The 26242-nt window shown below is 39.7% G+C and overlaps 2 protein-coding genes across 4 annotated transcripts in view; one reads left to right on the forward strand and one right to left on the reverse strand.

The window, feature by feature from the left end:
* LOC111333565 (tuberin) overlaps positions 1 to 26242 on the forward strand; it is a 37555-nt gene that overhangs the window by 9738 nt on the left and 1575 nt on the right. Inside the window, exons 12-41 of the mRNA XM_088735157.1 lie at positions 293 to 436; positions 954 to 1097; positions 1573 to 1676; positions 2998 to 3079; positions 3819 to 3974; positions 4525 to 4584; positions 5107 to 5175; positions 5423 to 5545; positions 6142 to 6269; positions 12505 to 12595; positions 12772 to 12894; positions 13224 to 13307; positions 13616 to 13666; positions 14421 to 14527; positions 15023 to 15105; positions 16524 to 16617; positions 16722 to 16824; positions 17386 to 17636; positions 17900 to 18441; positions 18931 to 19062; positions 19451 to 19671; positions 20223 to 20280; positions 20377 to 20411; positions 20963 to 21082; positions 21245 to 21305; positions 21876 to 22367; positions 23045 to 23313; positions 24320 to 24593; positions 24935 to 25074; positions 25646 to 25816. Coding sequence (XP_088591283.1) covers positions 293 to 436; positions 954 to 1097; positions 1573 to 1676; positions 2998 to 3079; positions 3819 to 3974; positions 4525 to 4584; positions 5107 to 5175; positions 5423 to 5545; positions 6142 to 6269; positions 12505 to 12595; positions 12772 to 12894; positions 13224 to 13307; positions 13616 to 13666; positions 14421 to 14527; positions 15023 to 15105; positions 16524 to 16617; positions 16722 to 16824; positions 17386 to 17636; positions 17900 to 18441; positions 18931 to 19062; positions 19451 to 19671; positions 20223 to 20280; positions 20377 to 20411; positions 20963 to 21082; positions 21245 to 21305; positions 21876 to 22367; positions 23045 to 23313; positions 24320 to 24593; positions 24935 to 25074; positions 25646 to 25816 — 4512 coding nt within the window. The remainder of the gene's footprint in view (positions 1 to 292; positions 437 to 953; positions 1098 to 1572; positions 1677 to 2997; positions 3080 to 3818; positions 3975 to 4524; positions 4585 to 5106; positions 5176 to 5422; positions 5546 to 6141; positions 6270 to 12504; positions 12596 to 12771; positions 12895 to 13223; positions 13308 to 13615; positions 13667 to 14420; positions 14528 to 15022; positions 15106 to 16523; positions 16618 to 16721; positions 16825 to 17385; positions 17637 to 17899; positions 18442 to 18930; positions 19063 to 19450; positions 19672 to 20222; positions 20281 to 20376; positions 20412 to 20962; positions 21083 to 21244; positions 21306 to 21875; positions 22368 to 23044; positions 23314 to 24319; positions 24594 to 24934; positions 25075 to 25645; positions 25817 to 26242) is intronic.
* LOC148721640 (uncharacterized) lies at positions 6878 to 11402 on the reverse strand. 3 transcript variants are annotated; one of them, XM_088735160.1, is made up of 10 exons: positions 10598 to 11393; positions 10047 to 10138; positions 9782 to 9822; positions 9267 to 9333; positions 8903 to 8953; positions 8370 to 8404; positions 8122 to 8188; positions 7773 to 7817; positions 7626 to 7667; positions 6878 to 7477 (listed from the first exon to the last, which is right to left on the reverse strand). In XM_088735160.1, exons 2-9 carry the CDS (start codon positions 10059 to 10061, stop codon positions 7662 to 7664), a joined length of 327 nt encoding a protein of 108 aa, XP_088591286.1. In that variant the 5' UTR covers positions 10062 to 10138; positions 10598 to 11393; the 3' UTR covers positions 6878 to 7477; positions 7626 to 7661. The 3 variants fall into 3 exon arrangements, 2 of the variants coding, with proteins under 2 accessions (XP_088591286.1, XP_088591285.1); XR_015992216.1 differs by having other exon boundaries at positions 7626 to 7817; positions 10598 to 11402; XM_088735159.1 differs by having other exon boundaries at positions 6878 to 7817; positions 10598 to 11401.

A 26242-nucleotide genomic window follows, 5' to 3' on the forward strand; every position in this document is an offset into this window, starting at 1 on the left:
CGGTAAATTTCTGCGATGCTTCCGAGGTTATAGTCAGCTGCATTTCCCTCTCTAACCCCTTGAGATCTGGGTACGACTTCTCCCTTCTGACTTTCTCTAGATTTCCTTTTAAATCGGACAAAGGAATCTGGGGTTATATCAAGATAACACCCCTTAAGCCAATAAACTTGTGTGTTCTCATCACTTTATTGCAAGATAAAGTAGTGAAATCGCCAGGAGAAGTTGCGCCCATTTTTTCTGAGAACTTAAGGGTTATCGCCATCTGAATCTCCCGCGTTTTTTTTCTCTGCAGGCTTTGTCCTGCCATCTCAGCTTGGTGGCCTTGGAAGTGACCCTCTCTCTACAAAGACTTGTTAAGAAGTATGGTCAAGAACTTCATGTCGTGGCCTGGGATGCGGTGTTAGATATCATTGAAGCTGTGCAACAAGAGATCAAGGTATGGGAGGACCTTTATAAGGATGTCTGTACGAATCCTCTCCATCACCAGCCATACTTGTTCCCACATGGTTCATTAGTGCCTTTTTTGTGTTTTTTTTTTTTTGTCTTGCAAAAAAAATATTTTGTTGTCTCCTTCAAGATGAAAGTTGTTGAAAATGTAAGAGAGGGGTTTGTTAGATAATTACAGTGTAAGCTACGAAGCTACATGGAATTCAATGGTCTACTGGACAATCTGTTAATGTATGAAGGCTGATAGTTTCTAAAGAAACTGTTTGGGGCTGCGTCGGTGGGGGTAACGAAATAATTTGAATATATCAACAAAGTTGAAATGGTAAATTGGCCACCGCTACGATTATAAAAGCTGACGTTTCGATCTGTTAATGTATATGCGTTCCCCTTCCTCTTTGAAAGAGTTAACGTACCTTTGGAAGAAAAATCCTCAGAGTTTTCAAAGCTTAGTCGGCTTTCTGCTCCGAAAGAGTTGAACCAGTTTTCTGTTTTTATTGTCGTTTTAGGAAATTAGCCCGAGCGAAAATACCTTGATTGAGAACCTTCATATCCTGTTGTTCAGTATAGAGGATCTGTACGAGAGTGGAAAGTTTAATGGACCAGAAGAAAGGTTCTTTGGTTTGGTAGAGAAGAGTCCTGGCTCGTTACCTGTAAGTAACAGACCACGAATGATCCCTTGGTATTATACTGCACATCCTAACTGCGCATTAGCTCACGCGTAATCAGCGGGCGCTCGTTGAATTGATAAACGTCTTGTTCTCCTAGACAGTGAACTATCCCGCTGTTCTCTTTTTCCTCAATTGAGCGACAACTTCATTTCTCTCTATCTAATTTAAATTGAATAGCGACCGATTTCCTTGAGAAGAGCACTTCCTAAAGAAAGCTAGAATGAAAGAATGAATGCAATTCCAGTTCCAAATCTCATTTAACTCGGAAAAGTACAGTGAACAGCGAAACAAAACCATTAGAATTTGTTACGCATTCGGTGCTAAATTTCATTTTTCTACAAATTCGTGGATAAATTCTATACAATTATGCATTTTATCGTTTGTTTTTGAAGTTGTTGTTATTGTTTTTATTTGTGGTCGTGACATGCGATTCATGTTGATCGTGCTTCTCTTGCAGGATCGATCTCTTCAAATCTTGATTTCATACAAAGCTCAGTCAGTGCATCCCGCTCATGTAGGGTGGCTCGTGAATCTTCACAATCTTATGGAAAAGTACTTCAGGTATCCTGATTACTGCTTGCAGTTTCTCTCCTTGATGCAAATGAGGCAGTTGTACTGACGCTTTCTTCCTGAGTCTCTTTCGAGCTAATCTCGAAAGAGGCTCAGGAAGCCAACAGCTACCTCTTCCTGGGAACGAGGTAGCTGTTGGCCTTGGTTTGCATCTTTGTAGAGCACTTTCCAAGTTAGTCTCATAACACTAAAACCAAGGTTTCCCCAACTGACAATCAGAACAAAACTTTAGTTTAAAAGTAGTCAATACAAAATTTATCACTCGCAATTTGCCTCAACGACAAGAAACATGCGAGAGACTTCAATTTGCGATTGGGCTAATTTTTTTATTTTTGCATTTGAGAGGTTCAGAATTGGTACGAGCTCTCTTTTCAGTATCACGATAAAACTCAATCATTATTATCCATTCACTAAAATTCTATTCTTACAATATAGTATAAGCTCAATTAAAAGAAAATCTGTCGCAGGTCTCATTTCACATACTAATTATTTCATTCTAATGATTACATTCTAATTGATTACATTCTGTTACTTCCTAATCCTTTCCTTAACTATTTCCGAGTTTAACCTAACTCAAGAGAAATATCATGGAAAATCTAATATAGTTTAATATAGCTAAGCTAGCGCACAAGTCATTATACAATGAGGACTTTCCACTAAAACTCAAGCAACACGTCGTAAATAGATATAGTCTTAGGTCATTAGCTGCACCAAAATTAGAACTTGCCAACAAAATTGAGAAGAACACTCTACAAGATCAAGCTGCAGAAGCTTTTAATAAGCTTCCTGCGGAGCTAAGGAATTGCAGTGACCATGCACTTTTTTGTATAAATCTTAAGAGACACATACTGACATGCAATGGATAATCTAGTATAGTTTTTATTATTCACTATTTTATCAATTTTGATTTATTGTAAGTATTATGTATATAGTTAGTTTTCATATTAGTAGCGAAGAGCCACTATGTGGAAGTATACTAATAAAAGTCATTATTGTTATTATTATTATTATTATTATTATTATTATTAAATCTTCTTTGAAGATAAAAAAAATAAAAGAAAAATATCAATCTTATATATTAAAAAAAAAAGTACTCTTGGTCTATGACAGGGCATTGTAAAGGAAAACCACTATAATTTCAGTGTCGTTTGACTCTCAACGGAAAATTGCTTCGAATTACACAAAGAGGAGCACGTAATTTTCATTGTTGGATGCATGTTGATGCACGCGTATGGTTATGGCCTGGAGGGAAAGTACGCATACAGCTGTTGTTGCATTCTTACCGATGAAAAATATTTTTCTCTTCTTCCAGACATGAAACCCGCACAAGTGTCAGAGTGAAAGCACTAACTGTCCTTTCATCGGTACTGACATCATACGGTCACTGGTATGAGGTAGGGTTCGTGTGCACTAGGATGAAGGGGGTTAAGTTTCTTAAGAAACTGTGGTGCTGCGTCGGTGGGGGTAATTTGATTTTAGTAACTGAGTTGCTGATGCAAAACTGGCCACTGTCAAGAGTTTAAATGCTGACGTTCAAAGCGTTAGTATTTTGTCAGAGCGAATGATAAAGGGCTAACGCTCGAAAAGTCACCTTTGAAAACTTTTACGGTGGCCAATTTACACTCTTTTGATAAAACCCAAATTAAATTGATGTGCAGTAGGTCGGGTGATGTCTAACGCTTCGGGTGATCCACATCCCGAAGCGAATCCACGTCCCGAATCCACATCCCGAATCCTTTTGTTATCCCGTTGTCTGTAGCATGAAGCGCCAAAAAGTACTGATTCTCCCTAGCGGAGGAATCCTTCCAGACGATTGCTTTTGAGACAACATAGAAATGAACCACAGGATTGTATCGTGATTTTCCATTTCGAACGTTCAACAAATTTTAGATTTTTCTTCAGGTCAGAAATTCTGTGTATGGTTTCTAGTTATTTGCTTGTATTTTCATGAATGCAAAGATATCTTTGTCTCCAAAGAATTTCAAGTTAGGTACAGAAACGGTATGCCTTTCAAAATGTCTTGAAAAAGCTTTTTGCGACGTATCTCTTAAAATGCCAATGAAACTTTAGGCAAAGGAACATTCCTTTTGTCTGTCCTGCGTAACTCCTTCTTGACCTCACCAATCTTCGCAGGAAGAGCTGTTGGAGCATGCAGTGTTACCATACCTTATTCACATTCCTGAAGACCCAGATGTAACAGTAAGGAATGTAGCGGTGCAGATATTGCTGGACTTGTGTCAGATGTCAGACTCTCAGAAGTGTCAAGACTTTTTGGACATAATTGAGAAGGTATCGACTAAAGTTTGGCAACGTCTGCTGTGTGTCCTGTTTGTATAGATGACAGTGTCTTTCGGTGACTTATTAAGCTAAGCATCCATGATTCGTCATCCAGTTTATAAGAGAATTGGTTTTGACCAGGGATAATTTTGACAAACATTCAATTTAGGGTCAAAGGCAATTGCATTGGTTTTTCTCTACGTAACTTTGGTACCCGGGTTTTCCTGTATTTCAAGCAATTTTTTTTGTTCTTACTGAGTTTTCACTGGCTTTTTTGGGATTTTTTCTTTCTTCTGATTAGCCACTGTCATTGATTCGATTGTTTTTTTCACGATGAGCGATCGAAGTGCGCTTAACTCTTGGAACTTTTCAACATTAAGGACCAGATGTATGATGGGATATGAAGCCAGTCGTCTGTGTTGCTGTGTTGTGATAAAAAATTCCTTCGTGTTCCTCTGGCACAGTGTAGAAACAAATGAGAGACAAGAAAGGCGGGCAGTTTTATGTAGCAGATTCCTTATGGATTGTAAATAATTTAGAGCTGCTGTTGTTGTTGTTTCAGGTCATCAGTAGGCACGTGGAACTGCAAGGAAAGAGCCCTCCGCTGGAACAGCAGGAACAGGTATCAACTGAAGGGGTGCAAACCACACTTTAGAATACTGTAGTTCTTTATTTCATTTAAATGCTCTTTCTTCAATCTGCTTAATGACTGGTTTATGACTATTACCAGTCATTTGCGAAGTTGATCTGTTCACTTAAGTTTTTCTAAGCATTTTTCTTTACTGCTGTCACAATGGCTTCTCTCAGCCACTGTAATGGCTTTGCGAGACTCAATCGAAAAGTGCTCCAATGAACTAATGAGTACTTTGAAAGTTACCTTGCCACACGTACCTTGCCACACGTATTGTGTTGTTGTTGTTGTTTTTTTTTTTTTCTTGTTTTTGCTCAGTGTTAAGTTTTGCTTTTGTTGTATCTTTTTTTTTTTTTTTTGTATCATTTTAATTACAGATTGTGGGCGTGAGCCAGTTCGTACCGTTGAGAAGATGAAAAGCAACCCTTCTACTTATAAATAAGGACCACGTATCAAAGAGGGTTTATGATAAACTTCATTGAGAGTGACTGTTGATTTTTTACCCATGTGCAGATGTTACAAGAGGAAAAAGAACTAAAAGATGTTAAGACAGCGGTCAGTGGATTGGTCGAAGTATTCAAGGTAAAACGCTTTGTAACAATCTTGTTCAACCGCATAGGGAAAAAGAAAGTGAGATTGAGACGCACTTAACTCTGACTCTTTTCACTCAAGAGAGTATTTTAAAGCTGAAAATAGTCCGCAAGTATTGCAACCTGCGATTAATTAGGAACCTTCTGAAATGGTTGGGATGGGGCTTGTATTAGGGACGAGGGCTTACCAGAAAGTTATGAGCTCATTAGAGCATTTACGATAATTAATCTTTCTACAGCTCAAATTGTTTCGTTTGCCTCATGGTCACGCTGTGCGGACATTCGAACTGCTAGTCTCGCACGTGAAGGCGCACTATAACCATTGTTACAGTACTTACATTGCCAGTGTCATCAGGAACTTGGTAAGCCTTTATTCTGTTCGCTCAATTATGTAGTAAATGCTATTAACCTGAGGCTAAAAGTCAGTTGCATGGTGTGGCTGAGGGTATTCCATAAAAAGACCTTTAGGTCGACAACAGTGGCTGCAACCAGCTGCAAAAGTTTTGAGACACTGAGCGAAAACAGTGAAGCGTTTATCGACTCCATAAGAGGACAAAGAAGTACTTTAGTTCAAAAACCAACAGTGTGCCCATACCCCCCCCCCCCATGCTGTTCACCTTAACTTTCTCCATAATACTTCCTAGCTAGCAACATTGCAAAGGGGGGAAAGGTGAATTTTATTGGATCGCATGGTCAAAGGTTTTTTTTTTTTAGGGTAAGATGTCTCAACTGCTTTCGCAACTGGTTGTGGCATTTTAATTTCGATTCATGTGGCAAAGTACAACATCCCTTTAAAACGAAAGAAACTTAAAATGTCACTTGGAAATATGAAACAACACCTAAAACGAAGAAGACAAGGATTATTTAGCCTGAAAATAACTATCACAGGTGATGCGCGAGCAACCTTAAGATGCTAAATTGGTCATTTGCTGTACTTTCCCCCTCCTCAAAAAAACAGGCTTTTGAGTGCTTTCTGAGTTTACGCTGTGACTCCAGTTTACGGCTGGGTTTGTCTGATGCCATTGAAGAAGGAGAAGAAGAAAAAAGGAGTTCTAGGTTCAGCCCCTACTTTATTTGTTTACAAAGGTAAGCACTCTTATATTTGGACATGGAGTACCCAACTAGCTTCAGCAACTTCACTTTCAATTATCCGAACAGTTACAACAGTTAATCGAGGAAAGTTACTCTCACTGGAAGGAGTTTTAGAGTTTTAGAGTTTTTTTTTTTTTTTTTTTTTACCCAGATAACTGGTAAGGTCTGCAAGACTTGGATGCATCATTGTTAACTTTAGTTATCTGAAAAATTGAGTAAATATATGTAGTCGATCAGCCAAATGCAGTAAGAAGTAAAATAGGGAAATGTACTGCTCACAGAAAAACTCAGATTCCTTTTTCTTGACACTTTGTGAAAAAGTTCCCTTCCTTTCAAGAGGTTAGGACACAAAAAGATCTACCTTATAACCAGTCATCTGCAATAAATCAGGGGACTGGCATAATGATAACTTGATTTACAAACTAACGAACCAATTTGTAAAGATCATTCTGAAAATAATGAAGAAGACTCTCACACTTAGGGAAAACATGTTGTAGAGAAAGACTGTAAATGTTGAAAGATAATGTTTACGATGATGCTTACATTGAACGTTAACCATCATCAGATAAGAGAGGTACAACACTTTAATGTTGCTCCACACAATTCGAAGCTACCTTTATTCCCACTAAAAATAACCACGAAAACCTAAGTTGGAATAATTCAAAATAAATTTAATTAAAAAAGACCAGTTAAAACATAAGGATGATATATTAGTGAATATCTGTGTAAATTTGTTATTTTTTTAAACTACACTCAACTGTATGTAGAGCCATTGTTTACAGAGTTATTAACTTAAAGTAAAGTATAAATACAACTGAACATTTTTTTCGCGGTTCCACTCTAACCTTGCCAATATGTCAGTAACGTTTTCAAAACTCACTCCTCGCTCACCCGTGGACTTTTCTACTGATACCTCATGGAACATCATTCTTAAATCTTGAAGTCCCCTTTTTACATATAACAAGAAGAACAATGGCATACTGTATTGTACCCACAACAATTTTGTTAACAGATTTACTAGGGATGAAATTAAATGAATTCATTAAAGGCTACCACAATAACTCTTTTTTGAAGTTTTGAGTTTCTTGCATTTGCCAAATTGGTTCATATCTGTCTCCAGTCAATTTATTTGGTTTCATTTCACAGTTCATAACCTTCGCGTCGTCCACCATAACTTGCAACTTTATGAAATGTGTCTGATTCTGAAAAAAGAGTCAGAAGATTAATAATTGAAAATAACTTTTGTACCAGAAAATATTTTATCCAGTTGTATTGACGTATTTGTGTCGTTTTTCAGTTCTGATTTGTGTCATTACGGCTGTAGTGCGTTTCAAAATAACTTATCCATACCTTCTTCTCCTTGCTCTCACCACTAAACCATCCTGGTTATGACTAAATTGTAAAAATATTTCTATTAACAGGTAAACTTTTTTTTAAGCATTAATTAATACTAATAAATACTTTACTGGTTTGAATTTGATGAGCGCCATCACTTACAGAAGAGAGACTTTGTGGAGTTGCATTTGTGTCTGTCAACCGTGCCTGTAAAATATAAGAGACGTAACTTTGGGAACTTGCTGCTAAAAATCATACGCTACTCTGTTGTGATCATGTTCCTGTCAGTGGTTTGCAAGCCCATGCGCCTTTCTTGTTACTATTATTGCACGTGTCTCGCTGGACTATCATCACAATAAAACTTTGTGTGAGGCTTCGTATTGGTGATGAAAATTGTAAACTTCTCCCTACTTTCAGTAATATTGGACTCTCCTTTACAGATTTGGCGTGTCTCTGATGTGTCAAATTAGTTACTTAGTTAATCTATAATAGGTGTGTTTTACTCCCATACCATTTGAAGAACATGCTGTCGGATTTTCATATTTTCGATCACAACTTGCCGATTTAGGTGATTGTTCCTATAAAGGAAATTAAAAAAAATTAGAAAGAAGATTGGTTAATGAAAGTAATTTTTGTACGACCGAATGTTATTTCTGGTTCTTTAGGCGCATTTGTGCCGTCTTTTAGTGCATGCACAGACTTGTCTTTCTCGTCTGTTGATGTTTCGTACAGCTTGAATAAGTTTAAGAAATAACTTACCAAGACATTGGGCCCAATACGTGCACTGTAGCATTCTGTGGGTGGCAGAATTTGAAAAATACATCTGTAAATATGCAAACCTTTTGCAGTCATGGAACTTCAACAGAGTAATTTTTAAAATGTCTTATATACTCAGTTATATTTATTTTTTCCTCAATGGATTTCATTTATATTTGGGAATCTGATTGTTTGAAAAACTGGCGTGAACTTTCTAAACCAATCACATAACGAAGTAAAGCAAAACCGTTCCTTTTTTTAATCGGATATGATGTAAACGTCTTTGCAACATCTTTACAAGTGCAAAAAATTTGATTCAATGAATCTTGTTATTCTGAAGGCATGTCGTAGTTTCAAATTAAGTATATTTTTGAAAATAGTGTTGACAGTCTTTGCAGCATTATAAAGCCTGAAAACCTTAGGTCAAAAGTCAGAATTGACTAACAAGATTGAGTGTACCAGTGTTAATGCTATACTGACTCCTAAAGTATAATGATAACCTCAATGAGTTTATGGTTGATAAGGGAATAACTTACATGTGATGAAGAAAGACTGTGTGGAATTGTATTTGTGTCGGTCAACCATACCTGCAAAATGAAAGAGAAGTAACTGTCAGAACTTGCTTCTAAAAATCATGGATCACTCTGTTGTTGCCATGTTCCTCGTCAGTAGTATATATGTATACATGTGCATATGCTTTTTTTCTCATTATTATTGCATTTTGTCTCGTTGGACTGTCTTCTCAATAAGACTTGTTTTGTTGTTGTTTCGCTTTGATGAAAATCGTAAAACACCTCCCTGCTTACTGCAATGTTGGACTCTTCCTTACAAATTTGGCGTGTCTCTGATGTGCCAAATTAGTTGAGTTTAATCTACAATAGGTGTGTTTTTCTTTCATACCATTTGAATAATGTGCTGTCGAATTTTCATATTTCCGATCACAACTTGCCGATTTATGTTATTGTTCCTACAAAGGAAAAAGGAAAAAAATAAGTGTGCATAAGACGGAATGTTTATAAGAGATAGGTGGCAAAAGCACAGAGCACTGTTCCAAACGTTTTACAACAAAGCTAAAAGATTTTGTTGTCAGCAATCCTCAAAATTGTTCAGTCGCACTACTTGCATCTCACAATGCATCGGTGGAACCGAAGCATATCCGAGAAGGTATACCTCGGAAACCAGGGAAATAGAATTAATATTATTTGAAAGAGAATATAAATTTTTTGTCTGTATTTGCAAAGTAATTGTAAAGTTATTTCCTGGAAAATATCAAGTTGTTCATGTTAATCAGGAATTCTCCAACGAGTGTAGCACAATGAATGTTGACGGATTATTACTTAAGAACTCGCAAAGACGATTCAACGAAATGGAACAAAGACATCAAAACGAACTATAGTCACACAGAATAACCTCACCGTTGACGCAGCGCCCTTCTTTCATTTCTCTGGAGTAATGGCTACAAAAGGAATTTGTTAAGTTAGAAGTAAATAGTCACTTTCTCAGTAAAGCATGTGTAGGCGACTGTCTTGTTCTTTGTTCGAAAAGACCTGAAGGAAGGTGCCTTTATTTTTTTCCCGGTGCCCTATTAGCGTCGACTTAATCTGTCATTTTGAAATCGCCTCTATTCTCGACGAAGAAGTTACAATTTTTTGGCAATAAGAGATCGAGCTTAGCACTTACATTCGGAGCGGCCATTTTGTGATACTGGAGCCAAATACTTTCCCTCCCTATGCCGTTTGAGCTCCAGTCCCTCTCGGTTTATCGAGGACTTGCTAAGAAGAAAGAATGACAAAATAATCCATAATGGAAGACATTCTAAAAATCACACCACTTTTGAGAGAGATGCTCAAGAAACTCTCTGGCACAGCCGATAGAATTCTGGCGACACTAGATAAATGCTTCCTTGAATCGCCGATACGCGTCGATATCCCCAGCAGAGTTGTACAACAAGAGAACCGATTTGTGCTCCTAAGCATAGCTTTTCCAGCAACAGATGAACGCCAGCAACAGATGAACGCCAGGAAAAAAAAATGCGAGAGAGAAAGAATAAGAACGACTATTACACTAATGATAGTATTTGCCTCCATGCTCAATCAAAATCCCTTTTTGCATAGCGATTGAAGGGGAAGGATACTGTCCAACCAATTAATGGCAGTCCGAAAGAAAACCGACAACAAAAGAAATTGTTTCAGACTCAGTCGCATTTGGATTAAAGAACGTTCTAAACGCACCTGCATTGCAGCAACTCTGCTCTGAATTGTAGAATAGTTACCATAATGCTTGTGGGTATCTTCCTTTTCATGTCAAGTTAACAAAGCCCTCAATTCTTGGGACAGCATCATCTTCAGATTTTTCATAATCTGAAGCAAATTTCCTTCTGTCTTTTCCGTGTGCAGCTAATCCTCCTGAGACAAACAGCACAGTGTGCTGAATCATGTTTCATTACACGGAGGTGGATTAATAATCAGTTTAATGTATTCACCAGCTTTCATTGCGAAATTTACGTTGTAAGACGTCGGAACTCGCTAGGAAATATTCCCGGATCTTTGTCACGGAGAGCCTCAAATTCCATGCTAAATTTCTTGGTTAAAACAAGTTGTTATACAAAGTGCTGGAAGATTAACAACAGTGTGAAAGTTCTTCAAGCATATTAAAGAGAATCATCCAATTGGAGATCGCAAAGATCGAAATCATTGGTCACCAGTATAATGAGAAACAGCTGCGTGTTAGTGTTTCTATCCGTTTCATTCTGATCGACTCAAAGCATGATTTTAATAATAGCTTTTATAGCATACATATAAATAATAGTATTTATGATCGTACTATTCAGTGACACCTACAAGCAAATGTTGTCAAGCATGCCTAATAAATAATCGTAGAGCAAAGTTTTCTTTGGGTTTCGGAAAACACGACCTTGACGTCATACCAAAAAATATGAGGGATATAGGTCATTAGTAATTTATAGTTCTATTCAATAACTCAATAGGGCGGCTTGTCTTTTCAGGAGTGGAGGCTGCATAATTGGACCGGAATTAATCATTTTTTCGTAGATATCTTTAAGAATTTTTCGTTCTTCTCTCTGGATCCTAGAGGGTCAAACACCATTCTTGATTTCTTTATTGTACACAGTTTTCCTTGTTTAAAGGACTATTTGAGTGCATTTGGTGATCCTAGATTAGCATCAACCTCGTAGAACTGCTATGTTAAATGATGGCTAAATTTGTTACAGCAACTAAGACACCGAATAGAGGTTTTGCATGGCAGCCATGTTGCATGGCAGGAACAATGAAAATATTTTGCATTACAAAGAAAAATTCATGGGAAAAATAATCCATTGTTCCTGCCATGCAACATGGCTACTGTGCAAAACCTCTATACACCAGAATAGATGCTTGACACGTGGTCTCTATATGGAAAGTAAAAGTGCCGGACCGAAAAAGCCACATCGAAGTATTTTCCAACAAGGAAAGCAACGTAGTGAAGGTTTAAATGTGACAAATATATGACATCCTTTTAGATGCAAAATTGTGGACAGTTGATAAAGCAAAGTACATCAGAATTTTCCGTCAAGAGAGGACATTGCAACCTCGAATACCAACTTTGGATCCAAATAACTTTCTAAGACGAATCATTTTCTGCTATTCCGACCTTGTGGTTCTTAATTTGAATAATTCAATGTTCAACTGTTGACCAAAAGTACGAGTCGCACATAACCTTAGAGTTAAAAGGACGAAACAAGATGGAAAACTCTGAGCTCAGCCTTCGAATAAAGAGAGTTGCCTTAAAAAATATCCGTCACGAGGGTGGAATGAGAAACATTTTAGCACTTCACGAGTTTTGGAACCCCAACCTTCCGATCCTGTGGTCGGATAATCTACCTCCTGATCCATAGAGAAATCGTTGTTAACCTGTGTGATTGACGGTCTGCATATTGTTTGAATCAAAAATGTCGAAAGCGTCGCGTGTGGAAATACATCTTAAAGTTTTTTCGATTGCAATTCGGAAAGGAGGAGTGTTACTCATCTAGACCTTCGCCTGTATACGTTTGTCAATAGATTTGACGCACATGATTTTACTCTTGTATTTGGATTTTGATGGTTACCAGTCCATACTTTTATGTGTTATCGTTTCCTTTCAGTGATCCTGACACGAAAACATCGACATCTTCACATCTTGGTGTGATATCTTACTCTGACGTGTTTCAAGCCATTTTGAACTGCTTGCAGTATGTGAGTATATATATATATATTTTTTTTTTTATCATAGTTTGACAGCCAATTTAGGTTGGAAGACCTTTGGTGACAACCGTACATCTACAGCCACCTCCCCTACCCACTTTGCTATCATCTCCTCAGGACTTGAAGGAGGATTTGGATTTTTGTGATCACAATTTTTTTTCTTGCAGGAGTGGGATTGGACAGTACTGAAGCATGTTCTGATTGGACTTCCGGAGGTCCTACAAAATAAGAGCCTTATCCTGTCCGCTAATCCCGCGTTGAACACCATGACGTCAGTGCTGTGCCATATGGTGAGAATTTTATAGTTGGCCTGTCAGCCAATCAATTGTCAACCAATCTCCACGCCCTAAACTTCCGAAAAGCGTCTAGGCGAGCAGGGACCATATAGCAAGATGGCCGACACCTTAGCTTCGTCAAAATGTGTGAGAGCTATGAAATATTTTGGATGTATATGAAAAGTTTGTCCACTACTATGTAAGAGGTCTACTCACCTGGCCAAAATACAGATAAAATACAGATAAAGAATGTACTCTCAAGCTGGTTGTCGTTTTCTTTCTTTTTTTTTTTTTTCTTTTTTTTTTTATCATATTTATCTTGTAACGCTTCATATGACCTGCAGGTTTCGGAGCCTTCTTGCATCCTCGATCTTCGTCGTGTACCTCCCGGTGTCGGGAGAGTAGGACTTCAGGCGTTGATTTTTCCAGTAAGTATTAATGATATTACTTTTCCAGCCAGAGTGCTGCTCGATTGAAATGTGGTTCAACCGTTATCAGTGTGGTTACAACTGTTAATCAGTTTAAAAGAAGTAATCGTAATGAGCTAAAAAGTATTCTACTTGAAAAGGGCGAGAACATGCAAGTGACTAGGGAGGTTACTTGCAGTGGAACAACTTTTCACAGAAAGGGAACAGACATATTCCGATTCTTTTAGTGCCAAAGAAACTGGAGACCATCACTGACAGCAGTGGGCCACTCTGCTCTCAGAACTAACTTTTATTTTTTATTTCAAAAGGTTTTATCAGTTCTTGCAACATACCATTCCAACCTGGACAGGGGACGACAGGTGAGACTCCTTATCGGACACTTATCTAGTTCCAACTTTGCCATCGCAACAAGCAAACCATTTTCGACCGTTGATCAGTTAATGTGAGATTTCTGATAATATGGGAATGTGGAAAGGTATTTGAGAAGGAAAAAACATTGAAAACCTCAGGTGAGAAAAGCTCTCAAAGTAATAGGAAGAACAGTAAAACAGATGACCTCTATGATTCAAACAACGGCCAAAAACTACACACGCCCATTATTGCTCAAGTGAATTCGCCATAACCATAATCTCCTTTGCTGAAGCAGAGAAGGTTATAGTAGTCGCCTTTGAGAGTAAAAGCTTACCTCCATCAAGAATGAATCAGGGGTTGAGGGTGATCGAGATTTTCGAATCTTGCTGTGTGATCGTTATGTTTAGAGTAGTCCTAATGAAGAAAGGTGTCGTTGACATCGACTGACTGTCCCTTTTAAAATTACTCACCACAAGATCAGCCTACACGATCAACTATCGGATACTGGGACTGAACCTTCAACTGTAAGATCGATTTCTCCCGCCGCTGTGGCCTGGTTTGATTCCCAGACCTAACGCTACATGTTTTTTGTTGGTTCTTGTCCTCGCTTCGAGGGTGTTTCCTGGATCCTCCCTCCACAACAACAACATTCCAATTCGACCTGGAAAAGTGGATATGAAGGGCCACCTCGTGTCCTCGCTAAATTCTTATTATTATTATTATTAATGCTTATACGACAATAACGAAAATGTGTTCTTCTAGTTTGAGTTGGTGAGGACTTTAGAGCTGGGTTTAGTGACGAAGTGTGCCGTCCTGTGCGTGTCTTCACTGACTTTGTGCACCATGGAAATGCAATCAGTTATGAAAAGGCAAGCTAATCAGAAACAAGGCACTATGTAAAAAATAATAAACTTTTTAATATGAGAGGAGAGCATTTAAGAATGGGGTTATGTGTGAAACCTGGAGTTCTGGTTTCTAGATGCAGCAAGAAAATAGGGAAAACAATCTTCTGTGCTTAATTGGCTGAGAGTTTATTGATATTTAGGTTCTGACCAGGATTGTTATGAGCGTCAATAGACGATTTTCATCTCTAGGAACGTTTCCTGCCAGAAAGTTCATGGTCTGATTTTATAGATTTCGCTTCGCAGCGGAATCCCAGAATTGTTTGATAGTTTCAGTAAGTCGTGAGGGATCATCAGAACATTTTCGACCCTAATTTTAGCACAGTTTTTAGAAAGGTTTACCAATTTTGTATGTATAGTGAACGGCGAACGAAAAAAAAAAGGTTGAACCCTCGCTGCCAGCTGTTGTTGATCGTGTTTTGTCCGTTATAAGATTCTTCTCTGTTTCCTTTTTGTTTCCAGTCTTCTTCCATCTCTGTTAGTGCGGTTGACCCAAATCTCCGCAACTGTTGCCATGGCAGCGCCTATGCTGGAGTTCCTCTCAGGTAAAAGTCCTCATCTCAGGGGTTCGTAGATGAATCTTGAATTCTTGAAAAGTATGGAGCTTTGCTTAATAATACTTAATAGCTGAAATAAGTATTGAAGCAAAGTTTAAATAACAGGAAGTAGTGTTGAGCCCATTTACCTAGCCTGCGAAGCAAGCCCTGGGGGAAAGGAGGGGGGATTGGGGGGGAGCGGAATGTGCGGAGGGGAGAGAGAGGGCTTGCCACAGACCCCCACTAACTAACGAAACGCCCCCTATTTTCATATTCATATCGTCTTGCATATGTCAGCGAGAGCTCAGTGAACCATGCAAACTCTCAAAACAACAACTAAAACTTGCTCCACGTGAGTGAGAAATATCAGACGACAAGGAGAATCTGGTATCAAAATCTAAGAGAGGGAGAAAGCCAAAAGTTAATCCAGAAGACGTAGTTTGCCGGTTTTGTGGAGTAGATTTAAGAATTAAATTTGGAAGTGGCTTCAAGAAAAGCTAACAGTTTTTGCCAGTTTTATGAATTGTTGAATAAGGCCGCTTCTCAATGTCGGGATTCCCGTGATGTTTCGTCGAAATGAAAGTTCTCAACACCGACAGGAAAAAGTCCAGGTAGAAAGAGCTTGCGTGTCCCCTCCCCGGCACATGCAAAACCTACATCTAGCAGGGAAGCGTTGTTTGACTCGCCGACAAAAGGACAACCCTCAACTTCAGCGATGGATACAAATTTAAACATTGATGATTTGGCTCCAACGTCCATCGGCTTTGCAATGTTGTGATTACGGGCAAGTTTGAGAATGAAGACGCCATTCTTATCAAGGCCCTGAGCTTGAACAAGTGGATGGCTGCCACAAATATTCTACTTCGACATCGATTCTTGAGGGCAGAACTCCTCGAAATTACCGTCATCCGCCATTTTCTAAATGGTAGTCGCCACGAGAAACTGTTTAGTTCGAGGGTTGATTGACAACGTGTTGCTCTCAGCCAATGGGAATTTTTCGTCCATACGAGATCGGAAATTTCGTTGGTTAGTGAGGGTCTGTGGCAAGCCCTCCCTCTCCCCTCGGCACATTCCGCTCGCCCCAATCCCCCTCCTCTCCCCCAGGGCTTGCTTCGCAGGCTACATTTGCCAGGTAGGAACCTTGTACGATTTATAAGAAGTTTCTTAACTAAAACGTTTTTGACAGCGCGATCAAAGAAATTTCAAATTAGGGGCAAACCTCTCAACAACCACTTTTCTGCTCAAACCTTGTAATTTTTAATCACAAAATAACGTCCTCAGAATGCAAATATTAATCCAAGGAGAAGTCTTTTAACAGTCTTACAATTTGTACGCAGAAATGTGCTCGGAAGCTGTATCCTCTCGGGTGGTTCTCTCTTATGTGAATTTCGTATTTTCTCGTTGATGGGTCGTTTTGTTTATTGCAGGTCTGGTTCACCTACCACATCTGTACGCTAGTTTTCAGGACAGTCAGTACAAGAGTGTGTTCGCCATTTGTCTCCCTTACACCGATCCTTTCAAGTAAGGATATCTGATTTTTTCAATTTAGTTTCAATACTCCTTTATGTTATCTCTTTTCAGTTTTTTTGTTATTTTAAACTTTTTATGGTTTTTGCACTCCACAGATATTCTCAGTACACCATAACGCTTGCCTATCACGTGATTGCTGCGTGGTTTATTCGGTCCCGTGTGGCGTACCGCAAAGCATTTGTGGGATTTGTCAGTAAGGTAAGAGATGCAATAGACTATATGGGTTGACTCAGATGTCCCAATAGGTACGGCGTAAAAACTACAACAAATTTAGATTGAAGTTTGTTTAAATCCTGTTGTAAACTTTATGGGCTTAGTTTGAAATACGTATTGCCTAAGGATGAGTTGTCAGGTATTGACATTATGATCTTAGTATAGTTTTGAAGATCTCTGAAAGACACTTATAATTTACTCGGAGTTTACATTTTTTTAGGGTACGATAACGCACTCCTGAACAGTAAATAAAACCTTGACGGAGCTTGAGAAGTGATCAATGCGTTACCTTCTTACTTTGAAGTAATAGCGGACACAATCTTCAATAACCCCTCTTTTAGAGCACCCCCCGTTACAAAGGATACAAACCCTTTTCTCAACTCATGAAAAAATACCCCTTTATCCTTTAGGTCTGACATCTTTTTGGAAGGAATACCTCCGTTTATTATACACTTTTAATTACCGTTGACTGGAGTTTCCTTTGTCCTAATTATGGTTGAATTTGGTCCCTTGCATTTCAAAGCGTCTGCATCTTCCTGTCTTCAGGGTCTCAAATCAAGTGCCATAATTCCGGACCGTTATGAACCCAAACCAGAAAATCCCTCCTTAGCAACAGCCAAATCTCGCACTGGAAGCTTCACAAATCAGCCCTCGCCCCAGTTTCATAATCGGTCGAACTCGCCCGTGGTTCTCAAGGAGACTGAAGCAGCGTGTGAGCTGCATGCTGAGATGAGTGAAGTGTGCATGGACATGATGGCCAGATACACGTTTGCCCCGTGTATGTCACAGCCAAACAGGTTAGAATTTAAGAGAGAACGTAATCGTTTATTTCACGATGTGGTCACTTGGGATATAGATCGCGACGTTTCGAATAATTGGGACTTCCATTTTTTTGTTCATAAAATTTGAAGAAATATTCAACCTTGGAGACTAAAGATGGTACAGTGCCGTACATCTCCATGACACGGTCCTCAACCACTGAAATTCTTAAGTCGTTTTTCTTGAAACCAGATTAACCATCAAGACAAGACTAGACTAAGAATTTTTGTTTCATGTTCAGGACCAAGGCGGTGGAGTTTATGTTAGCTAATGGCTATTCTCGTACTTGGATGATCGGTAATACAATAACAACCATAACGACCTCTGGTACTTATATCGGCCAGGACGGTGTTTGCGACAACTGCCAGGCGCTAAGACATAGAGCAGCAGATATGTCTCCAAGGGAGAGTGAAAAAACAGCGAGGAATTCCAAACAGAAGAACACTGTGGCGGATGTCGCGACAGACGATTCTCATGTCCAGTCTCCCGATGAAAAAGCACTTGGAACTGGGACTCAGAATCCCGCGGGCGTTGATGAATCTTCGAAGCCTGAGGCGAAGTCAGAGTTTCACAGCGGTGCACTATCAGACCGGCGGCTAAGTGGGCAGTTTGTAACCATCAATCCACAAAATTGTCGTTGTGTTTGCCAAGGCTGGGCTGAAATCTTTATCCGTCGACCCAGCGGAAACATCTCTTGGATTATGCGTATTCAGAATAAGGCTATGTCATCGTTAGATAGTGACGTCAGTACTGCCCTTTTAGATGACACTCAGATCGATGAATGTAAGTTTGAGGCTTCGTAAAATTTAGAGCTCGGTTTTTCTCTGTCATGTCTAGTAAACAAAAACGCGCCGAAAGACTTTTTTAGCTTTGTGCATAACTTGGTCATTTCATGTTTTGTTCACATCCTTAGAGAACTTTTCTCCTAAGGTTACACGGTTACGTTCACGAAGATTACGTTTAGTGGAAAAATAAAAGAACACCCGAGGAGAGACGATCTACCAATCTTACAAATGAAACTAAAGAGATCAAGTGTTTCACCTTGCACTATACCATCGTTTGTTTCCTCATCTCAAAACGGCATTTCAGCTGAGACTATTAATTCTCTTTTCGTAAAAATTGTTCAGGTAGTGTAGGTCCTCCTGATGTTTGTTAACTTCTCACCTCCTATTTTCTCTTCTCTTCTTATCTCTTCCTCTCTTTTTCATTCTCCTCTTTCCTATTCTCTTCTTTTCTACTCTCTTCTTTTCTCTTCTATTCTCTTCTCTTTAGTTTCATCTCCACACAGTGAAAATCAGGGAGAGGTCCTGAGCACCAGTACTGAGAGTGGCTCTGTTATTATTGACGTGGTCAGACAAACTAATCTTCCAGATGGGTTGGGAGGAGTTGCTTTTCACGATACAGGTAGGGAAATAGTAAACGCTGACGCAAAATTAATAGCGAGAGCTCATAAAATGAAGGTATATGAGGGGAGATGTTATCAACGCATGAAATCGTGCGTTAAAAACCATGAACGCTGTCGCGACTAGCTCGTTCTCGTTCTCGTTCTCTCTCGTTCTCTCTTCGTTTCCAGGTTCACTCGCTCTCACTACACGGGGCAGGAAGAGGAGAGACTTGGGGAACGACGTTGCCGCGTCAGCCCGAAGTTTGCGCTTTTTAACTCTAAATGGCATACTCGTTGCGTTTATTGGATTCACCATGCATGACCAGTTACTTATTACTATATCTTTTTTATGATTTATTCATTTATTTATCTGCTCTTTTGTTTGGTTATTGTGGATTTGGCGAAAAGCTCTGGGGGAGTCCGTCGCTTCTTCTGGCTGGCAACATGGCGGCATGGATAATGACAAAAATGTTGATCCACCTCAGCTAGATCCAGTGCTTATTTATTCGCAAAGTGCCAGCACGGCCACTCCACCAAGCACACCAGTGGGGTCTGTAGATTCAGAGCTGTTAGAAGGAAGGGAAAGACTCCTCAGCAGGAGCCCCAGCAAGGGACCTCATGTTTTTACGGTAAATTTCCAACAGTTGTTGAGGTTTAAACTCTGACGATATCTAAAAGTTTTGACACTTTAGGCGTGAATCAAGCGTTAGCTACTTGGTGAAAATGGTGCCGACAGACTCTTTTAAGAGTCTTGTGTTTAAATTATTTTAAAATTAGCTCATACAGAGATGGTCTGATCAGTGAGAGTACAAAAGAATTCTTAATGGTTGATAAGGGTCATCATAAAACGGATGAAGTAGTTGGTCTTATCTTCGCTCTGATTTGTTAACCCTGTAACTCCCAGAAGTGATTAACATGAACCTTCTCTCTTTAATATCCATACATTATCCAGCAAACAGGTAATGAGAATACTCAAGCTTATCAGGTAGAAGTTGTGATCCGATGTAACACCAACTTCTTGTAACTAATTAACAAGGAAATGTGTGACAGCTATAGGGGAGAATTAACAAACAGATCTTGGGAGTTAAAGGGTTAAACCAAGTTAAATCAGATGAAGTGACCATGGAAAGTAACTACGCCTTTCTCTTCACATCTTTTTTTTTTTTTTTTTTTTCTTCAGATGCAGGAATCTGGATGCTCAGACATACTTGGAAGCATGGAAAGAACTCCGAACGAAGGTGACTTGATGTAGTTTCATTGCCTTTGGGATATGGTGTATTTTGAATTGATGTTTCTACGAAATTGACTGATATTTTGTCATCTTTGATATTCAGATGTTCCCCCAAACAAGACGAGAAAATTTGATAAGGTAATAAAAAATTGTCTTATACTGGTCACACCGCACATGTAAATACGTTTAGAACACGCACAGGTCACATTTTCGAATCAACGTACAATCATAAATTGCTACAGAGCTTTACTTCAAAGGCCACAGAACCTTCACATCACATTAACGAACGATGGAGACTCAAGATTCAGGACAGCTCGTTGCTTATACTGTCGCACGGCGAAAGATTTGACGTCGTATTTTACCCTACTGGACATTTCTCACTGTCAAACAAATGTTTAACACGCAGGGGTGTTATATGTTAAGGGTCTTAACGGGATTTTGGGGGGATGTCAAGATGTTTTATTTATTTATTTATTTGTTTATGTATTTATTATTTATATATTTATTTACTTGTTAGTAGTTGTTAACCAGACTGGCCCCGTTCAGCCACATACTGGTTTGATTTTAATCCGTGTTACAGGAAGGGGGTTGATGTCACACAGTTGTCCAAGGACCCATCTCCTACCTGCTGCGCTCTTGATGCGACGTTTATTACCACGATTTGTTAAGTTTATTTTCCGTTATTTCAGCCAGAACTTGGTGTTTCTCCTGCTGACCCTTCCCCAGTCTCATCTCTGCCAAGACATTACCAGTTAGAGCAAAAAAGAAGAGATGAAACCAAATATCTGTCGTCATCCGAGATGTACAGGGTGAGAACTTCTTGTTTTTTTATGCATGCACCAGATAACATAGTGGCGAGAGCGGCAGCAACACCAACCAATTACCAGTACCGCTGTTAAGTGTTTTCGCTGTAGTTTTTTGTGTGAATATTATTCACAATTTCTATGGTAAACGTTTATCTTTCTTTGCAGCTTGCGAGTGACGAAGAGAGTGTACAGTCTCTCAATATTGAGGAGAATCCTGATCACGCTGGTGAGAAGCGTTTTGCGAATTTAAGAGACGGGTAGTTAATAACACTGTAACAAACACCCGCGTTTTATCACCTTGCTTATCAATATTGATCTGCTTAAAAACGGTGTTAGTCATAACAACTTTCATCCGAGTCGCCCGTCCCCCTCAGAGAAAATCTCCTTAAGATCCGCACAACTACCCTTTTTTCATGTTCATCTTTTACTTTTCTTCTCCTTCGTTTTCCTTTCTTCCTTTTTCGCCCTTCGTCTCATCTTCATCCCCATTTTTATTTCTTCTCTCGCGCTACGTTATATTTCTTGCACTTTTTGCCTTCTCTTTTATTCGTCCTCCCCTTAGTTTTCTTTTCCCTCTTAATCCTGTCCATTTATTTCCTCCTTATGTTATCCCACCTTCCCCCTCTTTCTTCTCAGTCATTTTTTCCCATCTTCTTCCCTACCTTGCCCTTCTCAATCCCCTTCCCCGCCCCCCCCCCCCTTATTGCTCACATCCTTTCCAACTTTTACCCGGTTCTCCCTTCCGTGCTTTATCAATGCAAAATTGACAGTAGTTGTCCTATTCTTTCATTTTCAGGAGACCAAAAGATAGAAACTACACAGACTGACGTTCCTCAAAGCGGTACAGTCACCCCACCCAAGAAGGCCGAAAGACCGAAATCAGTTCCATACCAGTCTCTCAAGGTAGAGCGTGGTGTGATCAGGGAGAGCCCGGAGTTTGCTTTGAATACGGAATTTACCGAACAGGATGGCAAACCAGCTCTAACAACAAACTTTGACTCAGGTGTAAACCAGCCGAAGCAACATAGTGATAAACTAGACACTAGCGTTCAGGCTCCTAGGAATGTGAAGTTGAGAAAGTCTTCCAGTCTGAGTTCACCCATCAGGAGGAAGAAAGACTTGGATCATTCGGAGCATTCTCCATTTGCATCCCCTCGCCAGGGAAGAAGTTCAGTTGCAGTGAAAAGTAAAGAAGCAGAGGACAGGCTCGATTCGCTGGCCAGCGTTGGCGATCCGAAGAAAAGTACTTCGTCACCGGAGTTAACTTCACCACCGGCTTTCCCTAAAGGTACAAAGATACAAGTAAGGTACTCTGGTAAAATGCGGCTCTGAAGACAAATTGTGAAATTTTGGACTGTGTGTAAGTCCCTGTATTATTTTGCCTTCGCAGCCACGTCTCACAAGTGCGCCATAGTTTCTTTACATCTTTTGTATTTGGAACTCAAAACCGTCATTATTATGCCATGCTAACGAGGCTAAATGCAGAGGGCTCGTACTATGCAATACCTTTTGATTGCAAAGACAGATTTATCAAGTGAGGGTTGGGGGGGGGGGGCGGGGTTGGGACGTTTGGGTCTTGTGTCACTCTAGTTAATATTTGGCCATAGTTTCATCAATTAACGGCGATTACTGCGCTGTTGAAGTTCAGAGGTCGTTACATAAAAAAAAAATATATGTACGTAGGTACCTAGCTCAGACCTCTCCAAAAATAACTTAATTATTATTGTACTGAAATTTTATTATGGACATTCACTGTGTTGATTCAGTTTTGACAGATGAAGACTGTCTGGTTTTGATAAGGGGGCCGCGTTCATAAGATTAATGCGAGCGCTTTTTCAACAAAGCTCTTAGTGGCAGGTGAATTATTATTGCTTGTACAAAACAAAGGCTAGTTTATTAAGGGTTTCCTTGAAGCCAAAATTGTTGGTCTAATTATGTTATCATAATTTTCGTTTCTTTCTCAAGTACTAAAGAGTGAACCATACAAGCGCCCGACATCTCGCTCCAGAATGGTACCCCATGGAATCGGACCTCAATTTACAAACAAGTCATCTAGCTCAGCACCAACTGTTGGAGACCCCTCCGATGTGGGTCCTAAAGAGCCTCCTATATTGGTGACCCCATCAGAATCATTCAGATACCCATTGGACCCTTGCTTTATTTTTCTACAGTTGTATCACGCATCCTTCTTGGGCCCAGCCAACGAAAAACCACAACCCCTCCCTGATGGGGAAGTAAGTTTTCATCGTATTTGGTTAGGTTGAAGGTAATCCAGATAAATACAAAGATAAAGTAAAAAGAAGAGAAGGCATAAAGGCTGATAGTTTCTAAAGAAACTGTTTTGGGCTGCGTCGGTGGGGGTAACGAAATAATTTGAATATATCAACAAAGTTGAAACGGTAAATTGGCCACCGTTACGATTATAAAAGCTGACGTTTCGAGCGTTAGCCCTTCGTCGGAGCGAAGGGCTAACGCTCGAAACGTCAGCTTTTATAATCGTAACGGTGGCCAATTTACCATTTCAACTTTGTTGATACATTCAAAGAAGAGAAGGCAGTTTTTTCCACTGAAAATTGCGTCGAAATAGAAGAACGAACTCATAACACTATGTGATGATTGCAGGGTGTAGTGTATTTTGCTGCTTTTTATCGGCAGCTCCCGTTTCTCATGGCCTCAAACTTATTTATAACATAACCAAAGTAAAGCGCGCGCTCTGATTGGTCAATTTAGCGTTCCCCATTTGCCCATGGGTGTACGCTGCTGACGTGAGCAAATGCAAAGACTATTTTTCCGCGCGCGCTTGTTTTTTCTGGTCGCGTAAGATTTGTTAAATAAACGGGAACTCTTTAGCTACAATGTGTCAATGTTATGTTATAAAACAAATGGTAAACACCACAGCGTACACTATTGAGTTATGGATGCACTTGGGAGGTTTGCTAAGCACTCAAGAAGCTAGAGTCGCTCTCGGCTATCGCCTCGAGCGACTCTTACGCTTCTTTCGTGCTTAGCAACCTCCCGCGTGCATCCATAACTCAATAGTGTACGCTGTGGTGTTTACCATTTGTTAATTGCAGGCGAAGAAATGCTCACGCTAAAGGGCTAATAACGTGCACCTTTTCGCAAGCCAAAACTCAATTACCACTGAGAACTAAGTTGTAATGATATCTATTTTCTATTTTTTTTTTTGTCTTAATGTATTTGTTATTTTGATTTATTCGTTTATTTTCTCTTTTTGTATAGGTTATTGAAAGAGCTATCAAATGCCTTGATCGCATTCCTCCCTATGACACTCACAAGATCGGCGTTATATATGTAGGGCCTGGGCAGCACGACAACGAGGCGGCAATTTTAAGCAACGTGTATGGCTCTTCTCGTTATATGCAGTTTCTCGCGGGCCTCGGGACGCTTGTTCGACTGAGGGATTGTCCACCTGCCGAGATTTACACTGGGGGACTTGATAGGAATGGTGCAGATGGTGAATTTGCATACAGCTGGCAGGATGATATTTGCCAGGGTAACAAAAATGATATTTCTTAATGAATGCCTCGTTAGACTCGCGGTCCAAAGCTCCAGGTTAGCAGTTAGCCTGTTCAGGCATTCAGGTCGTAAACATAGCGCAATGAGAGCAGCAAAACGAAAAGTTATCTGTGTCAATCATGAATGAGACATGGGTCGGTGATACCCAACCTACGCCAGGGACCGGAATCTTGTTAGAGGAAATTGAAAGGCTAGGGTTGGGGGTAGTTTGCCATAGACCAGTTTTCCATCCGGGGAGAGGGGTGTGATAACTTCTGCTTGCTCCATGCTGTCGAAACCGAAGTAACCCTATCCGTGATTCAAAATTTCTCTCCTCAGTCATATTCCACGTTTCCACGTTGATGCCAACCAGAGACTCGGACCCAGGCTGCAACTCTAAAAAGATGCACATCGGTAACGACTTTGTTACCATAGTCTACAACGACTCGCAACAGACGGTCAAATTCGGCAGAATTAAGGTGAGTTGTTGCTTCGCTCCTGGGTTGTTTAGGCCGCTGGAAAACCCAGCCTTGAAGAGCTGGCTCTGGCGGTTAACATTCCACTAAACACTGATTTTATTGAATTCTGATTAATTGCTCAGCCTTCCATGGTTATTATGAAGAGTGATGGCCAACTGCCGACGGATACAAAGAGAAGTTTTTCTCGCTGTCTTTGAGCACACTCCTACGTCTCAATCCTTTGTTATGCTAGAGTAAGAAGATATTCGTAGGTACCGGGGAAGGGAGACGTCTCTTGAGAACAATTGCAATGGAGGCTTTTGAGCCTTTTTTTTTTTTTTGTATAAATATAAAATGTTAAAAACGTGAAGGAAACGCGGATTCACCTATGGTACCTAGAAGCCGCTTTTACTTTTCTCTTTTATTGCCCATAGTACATAAAGAATCTTAATTTTGAGTGTCATTAAGTATCCAACCGTCCTGAAAATTACTTCACTTTGTCACATCGCAATAGCACTTTTCCCTTTTTTTTTTCACTTGAATTTTCCGGCATATGTACACATGTGTTCTCAATTCGTTTTTGTGTTGCTAGGGTCAGTTTAATTTTGCTGAGGTTTTGATCAAACCACTCGACAATGCATCGAACATGGTGACTGTGAGATGCAAAGACGAGCTGAAGGATCTACTCACAGATACAGGGACTCGAGTCATCTCAGACAACAACTTGCCGCGATTGGTTCGTCAGCTTGTAGTACATATCAATGTGAGTATGATTTAAAACATGTAATGGAGTTTTATGCTTCAAAAAGCAGATCATTTTTTTCTCAGCCAATAAAAATGTTATATAGAAAGCTTTATTAATCGAAGAAGTAAAAACTCATCGAGCAGTTCGAACACTGTTTTCAAATACGCGTAAATTCAACCACTTGAAAACAACCAAGTTACGTGGCTGCACTCGTCCAAATTGCTTGAATCAAAAAGCGTGGTTCACAAACCACTTTTCTTCTGTACACAGGTATCGAGAAAAATGTTGTCGTCCTTGTCATTTTTATTCTTTTTGTTTCGCTCCCAATTTTTTCAAACGAATTTTCAAGTGTTGAAGAAAGAACATGAAATGTTGCTTTTGTTTAATTATTTTGCATTCGACGCAGGTATGGTTCTGCACAAAATGAACCAAGAGTCTTGTTGC

This window comes from Stylophora pistillata, chromosome 10, assembly GCF_964205215.1.
Source record: "Stylophora pistillata chromosome 10, jaStyPist1.2, whole genome shotgun sequence".
NCBI lineage: Eukaryota > Metazoa > Cnidaria > Anthozoa > Scleractinia > Pocilloporidae > Stylophora > Stylophora pistillata.